Source organism: Thermobia domestica, chromosome 1 (assembly GCF_964235325.1).
Source record: "Thermobia domestica chromosome 1, izTheDome1.hap1.1, whole genome shotgun sequence".
NCBI lineage: Eukaryota > Metazoa > Arthropoda > Insecta > Zygentoma > Lepismatidae > Thermobia > Thermobia domestica.
The window spans coordinates 297,015,121-297,032,974 of record NC_137454.1 but is presented as its reverse complement, the minus strand read 5'-3'; the positions used below and the strand labels follow the sequence as shown (position 1 = coordinate 297,032,974).

The 17,854-nt window shown below is 34.8% G+C and overlaps 1 protein-coding gene across 1 annotated transcript in view; it reads right to left on the bottom strand.

The window, feature by feature from the left end:
* LOC145661587 (type II inositol 1,4,5-trisphosphate 5-phosphatase-like) overlaps positions 1–17,854 on the bottom strand; it is a gene marked incomplete at its 5' end in the record, with an annotated part of 34,177 nt that overhangs the window by 932 nt on the left and 15,391 nt on the right. Inside the window, 2 exon segments of the mRNA XM_081726906.1 lie at positions 6,541–6,652; positions 16,657–16,784. Coding sequence (XP_081583032.1) covers positions 6,541–6,652; positions 16,657–16,784 — 240 coding nt within the window.

Sequence of the window (17,854 nt, the reverse complement as noted above, 5' to 3'; positions counted from 1 at the left end):
AATGTAAGTACCTACCGCGAATAAATCTTTAAAACAGTAAAACTGTATTTCTTAATATTTCTTATATTATAGCTGTTCCAAATCTCAAAGTATGAGCTGCAGCGGGTCAGCCCTAACGTCATTCGACAGCTAAATCTAGCAGGCCTACATTGCAAAAGGTGTTTTAATACCATATTGTATTGTGACAATAAGGTATTGTGTCGTTAAGATGGGTGAACTCTCCGCAAAACTGCATTACATTTTATAATTTTAGTTCGATGAAGGCGCAAATGCTGTGTAGGCTCGTGAAGAAATTTGTGCTGTTTATGGGCAAGATAAGTTATCAAAAGTAACAGCCAAAATATGGTTCAATCGCTCTCGTTCTGGAAATTTCGATGTCCAATGGGCGACCAATCACAAAAAAAGTGGATGATATGATGGCAAAAGTAGAGCAAGGCCGCATGCAGGGGCGCACCCATAAGGGGCGGGGGATGCAGCGGGTCCGGACCATTTCAAAACTTCCCAATTCATCACACATTTGTACACTTTCTCAATAAAACTATACTTGTTTAACAGGGAAATGATTAATGTAGCAGAAAAACTTGATCTTACACATCTGTAATCTTTTTGTTATAAAAACAATCTAGTTCTATCATTAGAAATAATGTAAGTAAAGGCTAATAGTCACCGCAAGAAACAAACCTCATCACTAGGAATACTTTCGAAGAACATCGTCTTCATCGTCAGCCTAGACACACTTCAAAAAGGATTTAAACCATAAAAAGAATTTTAAAAAAGTGCGAAGTAAAAATCTTCTTGTCACTAGAATTAGACGTATGTTAATAGTAATTCACTTGTCACTGTTCACTGTTGTTTACTGTTTTTTCTTTTTTTATTATCTTCCAAATGGCGAAAATGAGTAGCAAAAACATTGCTCCAAATGGCATTTATGTCACCTTTATCTAAATTGAGTGCCGGTTTCTCCTTATGAATGTAATAAGTTTTTTTTTTTTTTTTTAATTTTTCGTTCAGTTGCTGTTTTTGTTTTTTCGATCAAACATGAATCAACAATGTTGTGGTTATTTTCTTTGAGATGTGATGCCAATCCTGATAACTATTGTAAGAAAAAACAGAGTGAATTACTATTAACATATGTCTAATTCTTGTGACAAGATTTTTACTTCGCACATTTTTAAAATTATTTTTATGGTTTAAATCCTTTTTGAAGTGTGCCTAGGCTAACGATGAAGACGATGTTCTTCGAAAGTACTTCCTAGCAGGGTGGAAAAAAATCATGATTTTTTTCAAAAAAATCATTTTTGTTGATTTTTTTGATTTAAATCGATTTTTTTGATTTAAATCAAATCTTTTTCTTTGCATAATACAAGTCGCGAACTGAAGAAAAAACATTAGGAATTAGTATTAAATGTTAATTATGCCATTTAAGTGAAAGTATTGGGTTTTAATTTTGAATTAATTCCCAATCGTTAACCTATTTCAATCCCAAACAATGTTTCTTAAGCATTAAGGAAAAAGTACAGCAATGCATATCAACATGACATTTTGTTTTCACGAAAGTTACTGATATTTGGCAGGGGCATATTTTTAAACAATTGGAACTAGCTAGCGGCACGAAATAATTATAAAGTACATAAATTTCGCCTAAAATTAACTACCTCACTCTATAACCTATGGAACCCGGAGGTTCAATGCCATGTTCACAAAAGCTCTCCTGACTTATATCCTTAGTCAACTGAATCCAGTTTCTGTTTTGTATTCTTATTTCTGCGAGATCCATCTTAATATTGTCCTCCCATCTGTGCCTAGGTCTTCCTAATGGTGGTTTTCCGATTGGACTTCCAGTTAAAACTTTGAAAGGGGTCCTACTTTCTTCCATTCTCGCTACATGTCCTGCCCACCTGAGCCTCCAAGATTTGATGACCCTAACAATGTTTGGTGAATGGTATAAATTATGCAGTTCCTCATCATGAAGTTTTCGCCATTCCTCATTTCCGTTCCTTTGGGTTTCGAATATTGTTTCAGAATTTTATTCTCAAATACTTTCAGTCTGCGTTCTTCCCTCAGCGTAAGCGACCATGTTTCACAACCATACAGCACAACAGGCATAATTATCGTTTTATACATTTTAAAGCTTCAAATTCCTCGACACAATTCGCGACGATAAAATATTTTGAACTGAATAATAACACGAATTCCCTGCTTTTAGTCTATATTTAATTACTTCGTGAATATCGTTTTCTGATCCTCTACATTAGCCTATGGCAGAACTTTCTTTGTCTTTATGCGATGAGCTTTTGTAAGTCAAAAATTTTCTGCAGGAATTCCAAAATAAAAAAAAAAAATAAAAAATCAAGATCAGTTCCAACAGAAGAAACACTTGTGACGTGAAAAATATGCTTTACGTGACGTGAAAAGCAGTTCAAATGCGAGTTGTCCGTGCCTTTAAGACATCTATACATAGCAGGCACGGTTTTATACTTTTCTGTTGGCTATTTTATTTCCTCTGACAATTTTTCCTGCACAGGCGCGGCAAATTTTCTGCGATCACATCGCAGAGCTCGGCATGTTCTGCAATGGGGTCAAGTATCCACTTTATCAAAAGTATTATTCGATATTTTAACGCATCCAAAATATGTATCCCGAGGAACTTCTATGTATTTAGTACATAAATTTCGCCCAAAATTTTAAAATCTTTTTTTTTTTTTGTTTTTGTTTAGGAGAGGGGATCGGACCCCTCTAAATACGCCCATATTATCTGGAAACAAACAAATAGACGTAGACACAAAAGAGTTTTCATCTTAAATGTCCATGGTGATTTCCCCTTGGAATAGAAATTTCAAAACCCTGTGTTACAAAGAGAAGAAAAAGAAAGCAGGGTTCACCCGTAACCCATTCAAACGGGATTTTCCCTGATCGTTCCCTACATAATACTCGTTTTCATACTGTGCTTACATACATTTGAGTCTCATTGTATTATGATTATTATCTTCCATAATCGAAATAACAGAAGAGAAACGGGATTTTACTTAGTTTCACTTTAAATTAATTCATTTCGGAATTCGATTTAAATCAACGATTTTTATTAAAAAAATCAAGTGATTTAAATCTTGATTAAAATCGTGATTTAAATCAGACTGATTTAAATCAATCCACCCTGCTTCCTAGTGATGAGGTTTGTTTCTTGCGGTGACTATTAGCCTTTTACTTACATTATTTCTAATCATTATCACCGCTCGCAATATAATGATAGTTCTATCATATTTTTTTCTGAGAACATGGGTGGAAGAATTGAGAATTAGTTATTGTCTTTTCGGCTGTAGAATAATACCTGTTCAATACTACGTAATGTAGTATTGGACTCCCCACCAAAACTTGGAACCCTCCCAACAAAAATTTTTGGATGTGCGCCTGCCGGCATGTAAGCAGTCGTGATATTGCAAATAACCTAAACATCCACAACACTGTTAAACCATATGGAGAAAGCTGGCTACAGAAAGAAGCTCGACGTTTAGATGGCACATGATCTGACTCAAAAACATTTACTTGATCGAATTTCTATCTGCAAATCTCTATTGAAACGTAACAAACTCGAATCATTTCTGAAGCGGTTGATCAGGAGTGATGAAAGTGGATATAAACTACAGAAACAACGTGAGAAACAGATCAAGGTCGAAGCTAAGAAAAGATTCAGTCTGTATCAAAGCACACACTGACACCCAAGGTTAAATTGTGTGTTTGGTGGAATCGGAAGGGCATTGTGCATCACGAGCTGCTGCCAACAGGAAGAATGACAATCTCAGACATGTACTGTTAGAATTACCACAAGTTTACCTATCACTTCAAAAGAAAAGGCCGAAACTAGTCAACAGAAATCGTGTCGCACACCATGTTGACAACGCCAGATCGCATACATCTTTAACAACTCGTTAGAAACTGAGAGAACTTGGTTGGGAGGTTTTAATGCATCAACCGTATAGCACAGACCTGGCACCGTCAGACTATCATTTGTTTCGGTCTTTGCAGAATTTCCTGAATGGTGTTAACCCTTTAACGCGCCATTTTTCCGATCAGACTGATCTTTTAAAATTTGGAGTGGTTTCGGTATAAGAAACAAGGTAATTGTTTTAAAAAATAATAATGCTAATAATATGGGGTCTATGGGATATTTTATGGTGTGTGCATATAAGGTCAATGCAAAGTTGCGCGTTGACATCTGCAAAGTACACTAAAACCACATAGAACCAATAAAACGCGCCCAATGTCAGCGTACTTGCACTTTTGCACTCATTAAACTTCTGTCTAAAACAGAAAAAATCAACAGTTCAAAACATGCCCATCTAAACGAGTAAAGAAAGTTCAAAGATGACAACGATGACAACTCCGAGTGCAGCAAATAAAAAAAAAAAAAAAAAAGTCCAACACTGGCTTACTATGACGTCTAGCGGAAAATTTAGAACTTCATTTGTGAAAGGACATCTTAGCTGATACGCAAAACTGCTTTTTTATGTCCGAACCAGAAACTACATCGTGCAATACAATTTCAAAGTAAACTTTGCATATATGCAAAGCTGCACGCTAAAGGGTTAAGTGAGTTTCAAAACAAACCTGTGAAAACCAAGTATCACAATTTCTTGATCAGAGACCACAGAAGTTCTATAGCGACAGGATTATAGTGTTGCCTAGGAGTTTATTGATGATATTTCTTCCTTATCTGTTGCCAATTATTATTGTATATTAATGGAAGATGTTGAAGCAGAAAAACATAGCATGAAGAAACAAAAACAGAGCAATAATTACAAAAACCAGCATCCACAAACGACACACGCTTTCTACTTAACATATTTCTCTACCCTTTTGTACTATTAATTCCTCTAATAATTCTGTGCATTATTCGCAGCCTCAATTATTTCTTCCCTTTATAATTAATACTTGCCTCTTTACCAAGTGTACGAGGACATAGTGACTCAGTGATAGAGCAATGAGCTTTGGTCAAGAAGTCTCTGGTTCGATCCCAGGTTATAAGATTTTTCTGGTGGACAACATCGTATCTGTGTGTTTCTTGATGGTTCCTCTTTTCTGTCCATATTTTCATTGCTTCAATTCTTTCGTCATCACTCGCTTTCATTTATCATTCATCTCCTTTAGTGTACAAGGAATTACTGTGGGACAATTAAAAAGTTATTTTTTTTTTCAATATCAAGTATACTTTTTTAAATTGATTTCTTACTATACATTTTACATTCGGGTTTCAATTGACCTTGCTTTAACTCAATAAAAATATTAACCCATTAGATTCAGATTAAAATGCCCCGATGTACGCACGGAAATTACATTTAAATATCTTAAAGCAGTCTCCAATGCATGAACATGTTCAAAAATTCATAAAAGTGAATTCACGAGACATCTATGTCCAGGAAAATGTACTACATTCGTTTATATTAACTGACTACATTTCCCGAGTTTTGATCTGATATGATTTAAACGTTTAAATATAGGGTGTCTACTAAAATTTCCAAATGAAATTTTGTGACTTTTCGTGACCTTACTAAACCGTAACATTCTCAAGAGCAAATTTGGGTGTGAATTAGGCCGAATATTCATGCATGCAATAGAAGTGCGCTTTGGTCGCGATTTGGTAGCAACTAAAGGCCGACCATAGACATATTTGGAGGTGAATTTTGTCGTTTTATAGAACAAACTTTTCCAGTCTGTACTTATATTTGTACAGATAATAAAATCGTGACCCAAAAACTAAATTTCGTGACTTTTTCTTAACTTTCATGACTTTTCTGATTTCGGGACTTTCGTGACCAATAGACGCCCTGAAATACCTCGCGCGATCACAGCTCGTCATATAATTCACCGCCTCAGTTCAAAACAATTGTACACAGAGTAAAGCTTTTCGAGGAAAATGAATAAAAATAATATTCTGGTGATGTTTCAAACTGATTTTTTTGTACATAAGATTTTAAATTTTGTAAGTGAAAAATTATGACTTTCGTTTCTTATTTAAAAAAAAAAAAAAAAAAAAAAAAAAAAAAAAAAAAAAAAAAAAAAAGCAGCCCCAAAGGAAAATGATACTGAATTTAGAAACTGTTTTCTTTCTCCCAACTTCCATTCTGATATCAGTTTACTGACGAATTCTATGCAAACGTATTCTTAACAGTTTTTACCTATATATAATACACACACACTTACTAAAGGTAGTTTCAGTGTTATTAAAAATAATCTCACTGACTGCACATAAAGTTCGCATCTGAATAACGATACTTATTTTATTTGGGTGCTTCAACATAAAGTATCTAACTACTTATCAAGATTCTTAAAAGCCAAATAAGTTTTGAAGTAATTTTTCTTCAGAAAAAATGCATTATTTCATTATTTGCTTCACATTCGATTATAATTAACAATTATCTCAATATCGCACAGTAAATAATAATAATAATAATTTAATAAAGCGACCAAAATCATTCTGACTCTTCTGACATCAGCATGCAATTGAAATATGGACACAATCTACTCATGTATTGATCTACATACCTAGTGTCCTAGCATCCAGTCCATTTTCATTCATGTGACATAGAACTTCTTGTAGGAATGAACATAAATAAAGGAACACATTTTTTCTATGCTCTGGTAACTGCATGACTATCTGCAATTAAACACCATGAATTGCGAATAAATAATGTAACTGTCATTATTAAAAAATTACCCAAATTTTTACAAAATTTTTAAGAGTACTCCTAACTAAGTTCGCTACGTACTTATTTTAAGTATCTAAAAGACAAAGCAAAACTAATACTTGAAGAAACTGTATTCTAAAGCAGAATGCGAAATAGAATGGCAAAATTTCCAGAGATGTTTGCAGCTAAGAAATATGTTACGAATGTATTATTTATTTTATCAATTACGTACTTCTTAGCTGAAAGTAAGATGTCAAAAATCTATTTAAATTCTAACATCCTATTATGGGAATCAATTGCACATTTTGTTTGATGCTATTCATTGATTGTGTTCATAGGAGTTTTTCTGTACGGTTTCAACCATCTATTCTGGGACCTTTTCCATCAATTACAATAAACAAAGTAAGCATTTCCACTTATCTCCTTAACAATTAAATTAAAATTGCGACAGTTACTGTCTTTAAGTAAATGATGTTTATTACTCCTTTAATGAAAAAGTAAAAATAAAATTATAATTTTACTTGAACAGAATCTTGAACATTATAATAAACTATTCAGCATCTAGGCCAAATTCATTGGAAGTTGCCATAAGACAAATTACTGGAAATAAACAGAAAATGTTCATATTACGTACACTTTAAGCTTATTTTATCGTAAAAATCTAAAATCAATTAAATCACTTCTCTTACATTTAAAAATACATATACACATTAACACCGCTGAAGTTTTAATTTTATGAACTCATTCAGAAAATTGAAACACTATCAAAAACATAAACAGAAATATGGGGTATTTTTATAAGATAAGCCAGAGATCAACATAATATAATGAAATATTTTAATAGTTTTTCATTATATAATCCAGTTTCTTTACATTCTTAATACTTTCTTTTAATAGTTAAGTAATAATATAATACTTTCTTTACTTTCTTTTAATAGTTTTTCATTATATAGTCCAGTTTCATTACATCCCATTTCTTCTTATATTAGTGATGATGCCTGTAGATAAACAGATGAAAACAATACGATGCTAATAAAATCCTCTATGAAGAGAAATATTAAGGTATTTTAAAACATGCTAGTCATTTAAAGACTGATAGAATTGTTTTTATATCTGAAATTAAATGCAATTATAAAATTACGATAATTAAGAAGATATCCATATACAATTTTAATTTAAGAATGACGGAAATATCAGTTCATTCCATAAGTATGTCATTTTTTCGATGATCGCTAAACTGATGTCATCTGAGAAGCAAATAGTGAAGTAGACGCCACGTGCCATAGCTGTGTCATATAGGACATTTCATTGTTCAGCAGTGTACAGAAAGAGAACTGTCTAGTCTATGTTTTGGAATTGTGGCTTTTGTTTGATCATGGCAGTGTCAGAGAACCACATACTGCATGTCATGCTGTATGAATTTCACGAGGAACATTCAACCAACGCAGTGTTACGAAACATAAATGGCTTATATGATGAGGGTGCTGTGGTTGTGCTTAAGTGCTAGAGTTGGTTCCAGAGGTTTTGGTCTGGGGATACCAGCCTCATCAATAAGCCACGAGAAGGAAGACTTGTGCAGCTGGACAACGAGGCCCTGTGAGCAGTGTGAAGGCAAATCCAATAACTGTCCGGCGAACTCCATGTCACCCATTCGACCAGTCATCGTCATCTGTAGAACTTTGGGTACGTGTCGAAACTTGGTAAATGAGTACCCCATGCGTTAACGCCTCAACAGAAGCAGCAGCGAGTGGACATCTGCAGTTCCCTGCTTACCTGGCACAGACGTGAGCCATTTCTGGACAGAATGATGACAGGTGATGAAAAGTGGATTATCTACCGTAACATTACAAATGGTACCTAAAGGGAGGCCGACGGAACTGTGCCAAAACAGGACCTCTACCCATGCAAAGTGATGCTGATTATTTGGTGAAATATCCGTAGGATAATCCATTTTAACCTCTTGCCAGACAACCAATACAGATTTCTACTGCCACCAGCTTGCACGCCCACGGACTGCATTGTTCAAAGAACGTCCTGCTTTGGCTCGTCGCAAGAGTGTGCTTATCCATGGTGACAGCATGTGTTCACACACTGCAAAAAGGACTTGTGCTAAGATCGAGGAATGTGGCTGGAAAGAAATCTCCACCCGGCATTTTCATCAGATCTTGCACCAACAGACTACTGTCTTTCTCGAAACCTAGAAATCCATCTTTCCTGGAAAACACTGCAACATGAGGATGATGTGATACGAACAGTGATCCAGTTCTTTGTCCCCAAAACTATTCACTTCGGTCAGCGGGGGATTCAAATGATTGACAGACAGAAGAATGTTATGGAGTCCGATGAAGACTATTCTCTTGAATAACGGTAGTGCTCCAAGTAAGTTATCATTATTGGAGCTGGACCAACCTCCACCTAGTCACTAATTTTGTTCCCTGTAATATTTTTATTCCCTAAACTGAAGGGGATTGCCAAGAGGTCGTAACGACGAAATTTCGGAACATCCCAGCAAAATTCTTTTAGCAGTTCATAGAGGCATTGCAAAGAGTGAAAGGGGGATTACTTTGAAGTGAACACTGTAGTTTGTCAGTCTGGTTAATTTTCAGTAGAGATGCAAAAAAGCCGGCTTTTTTGGGAAAAAAACGAGAATTTTGGAAATTTTGGCTTTTTTCAACTTCATGATTTTTCTATCTAAATAGCTTTCTTATAGTATATTCTATAGTTAGATAAGAATTCCATGACCTGAATGTGATATTTCGCTCTGAAATTCACCATTAAGATGGATGGAGCACATGTTTTACGAATTAAAGCTAACATGAAGAATGTAGTATTTGAGGGGGATTTTAGAGGCTATTTAACTTTATTTTAACTTTTGAGTTATCGACATCTTTTTTCTTCTCTAGTTTGTCATCCGTGTTTCATTTCTAAGAGCTTTTAGTACTCTAGCTTCTAGCGCAAAAGTTAAACTTGCCCGTTTTTCTATTTATCCGTCAAAGCGTATGTTTTTCAATATATGTCAAACCGTACTTCCACATTTCTGTTATACTGTAGCTGTGAAGTGATTTAGCAATAATTTTCCGGACACAACCTTGAATACCAATTTATACAAATAATCAGTAGCGGATTTAGAAAAGTACTTTAGGAGGGTTTTTTCTGATTGTTTCGTTTCCTAAAAAGTCCTAATTTTATTTGGGAAGTGCTTGAAGTTTATGAGTACAGGCATAACTAATATTTCGTTTCGTTTATATGTTTAGCAATAATCTTCCGGATACAACTTTAAAAATCATTTTATACTGAGAATCAATGGCGGATTTAGAAAAGTATTTTGGGAAGGGTTTCTTACTAATGTTTAGTTTTTTTTTAAACATTCGTAATTTTTATTTGACGGGAGCTTAACGTTTATGAGTAAAGGCATAAATAATAGATATTTCGTTTGTTGCAGACATTCCGTAACTTTGGGGAACGGGCTTCAGTTCGAAAGACCGCCCCCCTAACCTTCGCAAAACCGTCACTGCTGGTAATTAGTAATAATAACGATTTAAAAACAATAAAAAAGGAAGTCGCCCAACTCACAGTACACGCACTATTTCTACATTCACAGATGGAATGAAGAAAAGCTTTGACAGAATGGTCGAATGCTGGTTGAATCCCGGACTTCCCGATAGAAGCGGAAAAGCTAATCACTCAGTCATGTTTGTTGTGCAGTTGTATTTAGCTTCACTTAAATATATTCCGTAGTCTTTTTTTTTTGGGGGGGGGGGGGGAGTTCCGTAATGATATGTTGAATCCCTCTTGTTAAAAATTCAGAAAACTTGAGGATTGGGTAAACTGTGATGGTGGTTCTATAAAACTTAACTGTAGAATTTCAAGAATATACAGAACCAAAAGCTCTAGATGTGCAGTCTTTAAGTGTATCATATAAATCTAAGTATTTCTCTTATGTTTTATTTTAATTTTATTTTGTTTCAAAAAGAGGGTATGGAATATTTTGAAGTAAAAATACTACATACTATTTTGCTAGTTATTTGTGTATTCTTTAAAAAGAAGTGTTTACTTTTAGGGTTGGCTGATTTACACCAACTTTTTTTTAATAACTGGTTTAAACCACAAAAATAAAAAGAATGAAAAATGCGAATCGTGTGAACTTCATGGTAACGTTTCCAGATATCAAACCACCTGCAATAGTTTTATTTCCCTTTCACCTTTTAATCAAGGTGTTCCATGTTCAACTCTCGGTCGAACCATAATCCTTCTTTCATGCGTAACCCAAGTAGCGGTTCGGATATCAGTTTAAGCGAAAGTCTTCTCCTTGATAACCTCGGTATTTCGTAAGGATGTTAAGCCTAAATATACGAAACAAACCAAATTGTATATTTCTACATGCCTAAATGCGTGTTGTTTTATAAAGAAGCCAATATTGCTTAAATATATTGATAGAAATTGGCAAAATTTATCGATTGCCTACGTAGCTTCCAACATTAGCTTGGATTGGACTTTCAATGATATCTACGTACCGGTACTAAATTTGTAATTTAATACCTCAGTTTTAGCGTACTGATTATGGTACGTTGACCTTTAAATTTTACATGCAAAGCAATAACAGGATTTTCCCGTTATTGTCTTACATTTGAAGTAATGACGGGATTTTCCCAGTGGCTAGGGCGGGAGATTCTCAACTTAAGAAATTTACTGACCGCACTTCTTTAAGCTTATGGGAGTTCTTCCGGCATAACCCCGCTGTTGCATAATAACATCAAGGCGAAACAAACTTAGGCTATTTCTGTGAATATGTAATATAAATACATAAAGCAAAAAATCTAAGTAAAAAAAGCCTGGTTTAAACCAAAAAAGCCTGGTTTAAACATCCCCCAAAAAACGGGTTTTTGGCATTTTCAAAAACAACCACGGTTCTTGCCAATTCTGCTTACTTTTGTATATAGGAGGTTAAAAAATTCTTATTATATACATTGGTTAACCCTGTGGAATTCATAATGTAAATATGTTGAAGAAAAATTGTTTGAAATATTTTTTCGAAATTCATAGTTTATTTTCGATGTTTTATATTATTATCAGGATCAACCACTAATTAAATGATTTTTTGTGTTATAGAGAAGCGATACAAAGTCTGTTTTATCAATTTAAAGTAGTATTTTGAAAAAAGCCCAAAATTTCTGAAGCAAAAAAGCAAAGCAGAAAAAACAGAGTTTTTTTTCCAAAAAAGCCGGTTTTTTTCCGAGCCCTTGCATCTCTAATTTTCAGACACTCCTCGTACTTGTAATAAGAATAAATCTTTGCAAGGAAGCAAGATAATTAATTATCTATAGGCGGATATTTGCGATTTGGTAATGATATTTTTGAAAGAATTATAGATTGTAGCAGATATTGGAAACCTGATGTACGTTGACGTTATAAATTAAACATAATTAGTAGCAGAAATATGTAATACAGTCCTACAGAAGTATCAGGTCGTTGCACATGAAACGTCGAGATTCTACATAACGCATTCCCAAAAGGAACTAAATCGTGTCAATGTCTCGAAAGTGAGGGTACACATCCCTCCCTGCACATGAGCAAGGGATCAATTTGGTGCCAGTACGCCGTGTGATCGTATATAAACAGTCTCAAAATGGACGCAAGAGTTATGCCTATTTTTCCTCTACAACTTCAAATATGACCACAACGCAAAAGTAACAGCCGGTAACATTAACATAGAATTTGGATACCATAGTTCATAAGTGAATTAAAAAGCAACTATTCAAAATAAATTTAAAAAAAAATAAATCTGATCCGACGGCATAACCCTTCCAAGTGAATTCCGTGGATACGCATTAGCAGCAAACAACAACGATGAACTCCGAGCAAACGTGGAATGTGATCCTTACAAAACTGTTACGGGCATGGCAGGGAAATTCAGTGTAAAGTATTTCATACTTTCCTAGCACTTGCAAAAATCTGGGAAAGTTAAGCAGCAGGATAAACGGGTTTGCTATGAGCTCAATGAACAACATATAACGTACAGCCTGGACGTTTTTGCAAGAGTACTGACATCTGAAGTAAAATTAACAATACGACAATCGTCGCCACTCTACACAATGGCTAGATGCTGATAGGGCCTCAGACCATATGCTGAAATCTACCCATCGTCCGATAAAGATAATGGTGTATGTTTGATGACATGCTGCTGGTATTATTCACTATTCGTTCTTGAAAACCGGTAAAGCACTGATATTAAGAAGTATTGCACCCAGGTAGATGAAATACAGCAAAATTTATGAAAAAAGCGTCCTCAAAGCAGTTGGTCAACAAAAATCAAGTGTTATTACTTACGACAACGCAAGACATCAAGAAGAACAGTGCAATAATTATACAGTTTGCACGATGAGAGACTTCCGCATACAACATACTTACTAAATCTATCAACTGGATACCATTATTTTAAAGCATTTGAATCCTTTTCTTTGCTGGGGAAAAGGTTAGCCAATCAAACAATTGTGAAAAGCACCTTAGGAAGAGTTTCTTCAGTCCAGAACGTTGAATTTCTATGAAAGTCGTATTAATAAACTACTCTCTCGTTGAGAGAAGGACATAGCATAGCATCTAATGGTGTCAATTTTGACTAACAGAAGTTTCTCGTTTAACGTTTCGGACGTTAAACTGAAAGATTTAATTTCATTTCGTTTAATGTCACTGCCAAATTTAACATTTCACGTGTGTACCCGCTGTGAACAATGTTTCCATTCAAGAGCAGTCAATTTACTAAATTCCAGGTTGCACTGGATTTACAGGAAATTTCACGAAGAAATAAGGGAGGCCTATGGTTAGTTTGCCCTGTCATACCATATTACTGCCAGTGAATGTATATTAAGCAACTAGAAAATAACGCAGCAGGAGGCATCAAATAAATGCCACGGATCAACAGCACCGAAAGAAAGAAAGGGGAAAAAAATCTATGTCTATCCGGACAGTTTTTGGTTTTGAAACAAGAATTCATTACATAAACTGAACTTACTTTCAACGGAATTAACGGGGTGTCTATCGGTCACGAAAAAGTCACGGAATCAGAAAACGATTATGAACGTAAAGAAAAAGTTACGAAATTTAGCTTTTGGGTCACGATTTTTTTATCTGTACAACTGTAAGTACACACTGGAAAATTTTTTCTATAAATCGTCAAAATTCACCACCAAAAATGTCTATGGTCGGCTTCAGACGGTACCAAATCGCAAACAAAGCACGCTTCTATTACATGCATGAAAATTCGGCCTAGAAAGGTCACGAAATTTCATTTTGGAATTTTAGTAGACACCCTGATTGATTAACTTATTAAATAACTGTTCAAAATGCAGCTTTGAAATGAAAAAAAAAAAAAAAAAAAAAAACTATTTGAAAAAGATATCCGTCACATACCAATTCTACGATATACGACATAATTATATAAGCATATCCATAATTTGCAACTTCTATTTTCCGATTTATTTTCTCTTCGATAAATTTTCTGTTCTTCAAGAAAGTTTTCCAATTTAACTAATTATTGTATAATTGAAAGACCCTCTGCAATAACAAGGTAAGTTGAGTTACCACGATTCCTGGTAAAACATAGGTAAAGAAGGCGTGTGGACTTTTCCGTCACCTCTAGTGCTTAGTTGAACCGTTTGTTGTGAGAAAAACACAATTAATCTGCATCGAGTCGCCGCTTTCCGATGCGGATAAGAGAGGGCGCCGCTGTCTGCGGCTAGTGAAGCAAGCAATGGTAGATGCGAGGAGGCGACGCGACGTGTCTGTAACTTTGTTTTCAAATTCGGTTCAAGTGAAAGCACTTGTACGGAGACATACGTGACCATTCTGTTTCGAAATAGACAAAATCGAAGCAGTCGAATCAGAATAACAGAAGCGGAATAGATGAAAGAGAAAGATAAATCGTGAATTCTGGCAAAGAAATATAGTAAAATAAAGGCGAAGTGCAGTGTTTTGTTTCTGTCCTCGATGTTAATATGGAAATTCAAAAAGTGCTGTCAAAAATCCGGATATTGGGATATTCGGGGTTTGAAAAATTAGAATTCCGGAATTAGAATTAAATCCGGATTTTAGATGTCGGATTGAAAATCGAAAGTCATAATTCGTAATTTGGATATCTAATCCGAATCCGGTTTTCGGACTTACTAGTAAATCGGGAAAGAGAGAAGGGAATGAACCCCCCCCCCCCCCCGTTGCCTCCACATAAATCTGTGTCAGCTTCGGAAACGTATAGTGGTGTAGGAGAAAAAGCTTATTCCGTGCAGGCACCACAGTGGAGACCATTCTGTTCTTTCTCAAGAAACCAGCCAAACTGGGAATCAAGAATTCAAAGAAGAAGGATGTGGAAGCTCTGCAACGATTTGTTACTCTTGTCAAGCAGCAGGATAAGAACGTGCGGAACACTGCTTTTTTTTTCTGCCTCTCTCTCTGCTCCCGGATTCTCAATCTGAAATGGACTCACGACAGGGCAGTTTTCGGATTTTGTTACCTACAATGCTCAGATTATTAATATTTTGTATTCTCGTGTGTTGCAGTACGTAAACGTTGTCACACACGTCGTTATGTGTTCCTAATGTCCTTTTTCTTCTTCGATTAGTTTAGGTTATGGAATAACAAGGTAAATGCTCACTTTTCCACCTTCGTTTTTTATTATTCCGCATTTTCGGTATTAGCCATTTTATGCTCCAAAGCACAGACCAGGTGTTACATCACTTTTCTCCATAGGTATATATATATATATATATATATATATATATATATATATATATATATATATATATATATATATATATATTTACTGTTGTTAATTAGCACGTTGCACTTAAAGTTTATAAGCTTTATAACTCAAAACCTCCATATTTCACCTACCTTGTTATTGCAGAGGGCCTTTCAATTGAAAAGCTATAGAATTTGCAGTTACTACACAATCCGATTTATTATTATTATTATTATTATTATTATTATTATTATTATTATTATTATATTTATTTACTTTTGATCCGAGAGCTTTCTGTTAGAGAAGGTAGCTGATTAAATAGTAACATTGCGTAACTGTAATAAGTAATCATGTAAATTGCATTTTGCAACTTATATTCTTCCGCTCTACTCTTTTCCCCGGATAATTTTCCATTTTTAACGATGGACTAGCTGAAATGCCGTTCTTCGCACGGAGACAATAGTTTGTGAAAAGTATTCTAAACACTCCGTTAGGATATATATTTCAATGGAAGTGTAATGACAAAAGCCTATCAGTTGTTTTATTGTGGAGTTCCACGTTACTTACTATGTAGTTTTTGCTGTACATGGATGAATATTGAAGTAAATTTCTACAACTTTCGGTTACAAAGGGTTAAGGGAGAAGATGGCATTTGTTTCTGGAATGCCGTCTTATATACCTTTCTCGTTATTTCTTACCGTTTTTCCTTTATAGAAATCAATACTAAAAACGGAAAAGGTAGTACTGCCATTTCAGTTACAGCAGACTCGAGTACAGATGAATTCTGTTGTTAGGATCCTAAAGTCATATTTAAAAACCATTTCTCGTTATTCATTACCATTTTTGCTATATGTTAATTAATACTGATACCGGAAGTTGCAGTGGATTTCATCTACTTGTGGTTTTAGTACAGTGATAAGAGAAGAAAGGAGTCTATTCTTAAGATACTAAACTCATATCAAAAACAGTTTCTCTTTATTCTTTTACCGTTTTTACTCTATTGTGATTAACACGGAAATCAGAAGTGGCTCGCTGCTACCACCATATTGGCGATTCCTGAATTCGGTATTTAAAAAGATGGAAACTATAAGTTCCACCAGCCCCTTCTTTTCCGAATCTCTAGACCAGGAAAACAACGGAAATAACCAATTACACGATTAAGAGTTCTGTCTATCTTTGGTTCACGAAGTTGAATTATGCTTAAAAATCACCTTTCTTTGAGGTTTTACCTTAAAATCTTACCTGTTTGCACTGTAGATAATTACTTGACGCTCGTAAACAAATGTTATGAATGTTATAGGGAATGATAGGTTCCGCAGTGGATTCCAACAATAACAACAAGGCCTCAGCAACGGAATGTACAGAGCCAGCTTGAAGTAAAGTTAAGGATTTTAAAGGAAATGTTAATTTTCTAATTACTTACTACCTATCTGTGTGCACATCGTCTTATACAGGATATCATTTCATATTATATTAATAGGAATGTGTTTTTATTACACATGCGAGGAAAACCAGTAAGCCTACACGTACACAATTATACCCCAGAATTATTCTTGAAAAAATGTGAACTGCCTCTTTGAGACCAGATAATTAGTTAAATTTAGTAAATGCATATAAATTAAACTCAGAAAGTTCATTGGTAGCAGTTTGTTCTTTTTCAGCACTGAAGCTATAAGAGCCCGGATAAAGTGCGATTCGAATCACTATTCAGGTTTATACCCGAGGCAAGTAAACCCACAGAGAATCGGATCCCAGGCCACACAAGAAAGCACATGCGTTGTCAACTTGATCATGAGACATTTCTGCAATGTTTGAAATCATTAAAAAGTCATTGTTTCAGTAGGCATTGGAAATTATGAGAAATGACTTCTAAGTATTTTTGATGAACTCTCATTGAGATCTCCAATAAATGAATGTCCGCATTCAATTTTACTCTCTGTAAGTCGCTGTTTGGTGATATTACATATCCCCACCACCATTCCATCTGCCTAAAGTTAATGATAACCGTCAGCTTTCCTACACTTCTTTCCCTCCTCACTTTTCTTGATGGACCTTCAACTGGAAAGATTAATTGCTCCGATTGGCCAATGCTAATCTTTCATCATTATTGGTGATATATACTGCCAAAATGAAACTTTTCAAAAATTTCTGAAGGGCACAACTGTGGTGCTCATGCCGCCAGTAGGATAAAGTTCTTTCTTCTGGCTGCTTATACATTTTATCTTTACATACAGGACTTAAGAGATAACTATTTGTTTGTGAAGTTTTATATATAGATAGATAATATAGATAGCAGTGTACGAAATACAAGAAAGAACACTTCCTAATGTCGATTTACAAAACTGTGATATCTAGATATCTAGCATAATTTCTTAGAACTTACTGATAAATTGCTTCATGGTGCACCTTTAAGTGATTCAATGCAAATTTTAATGTTGAC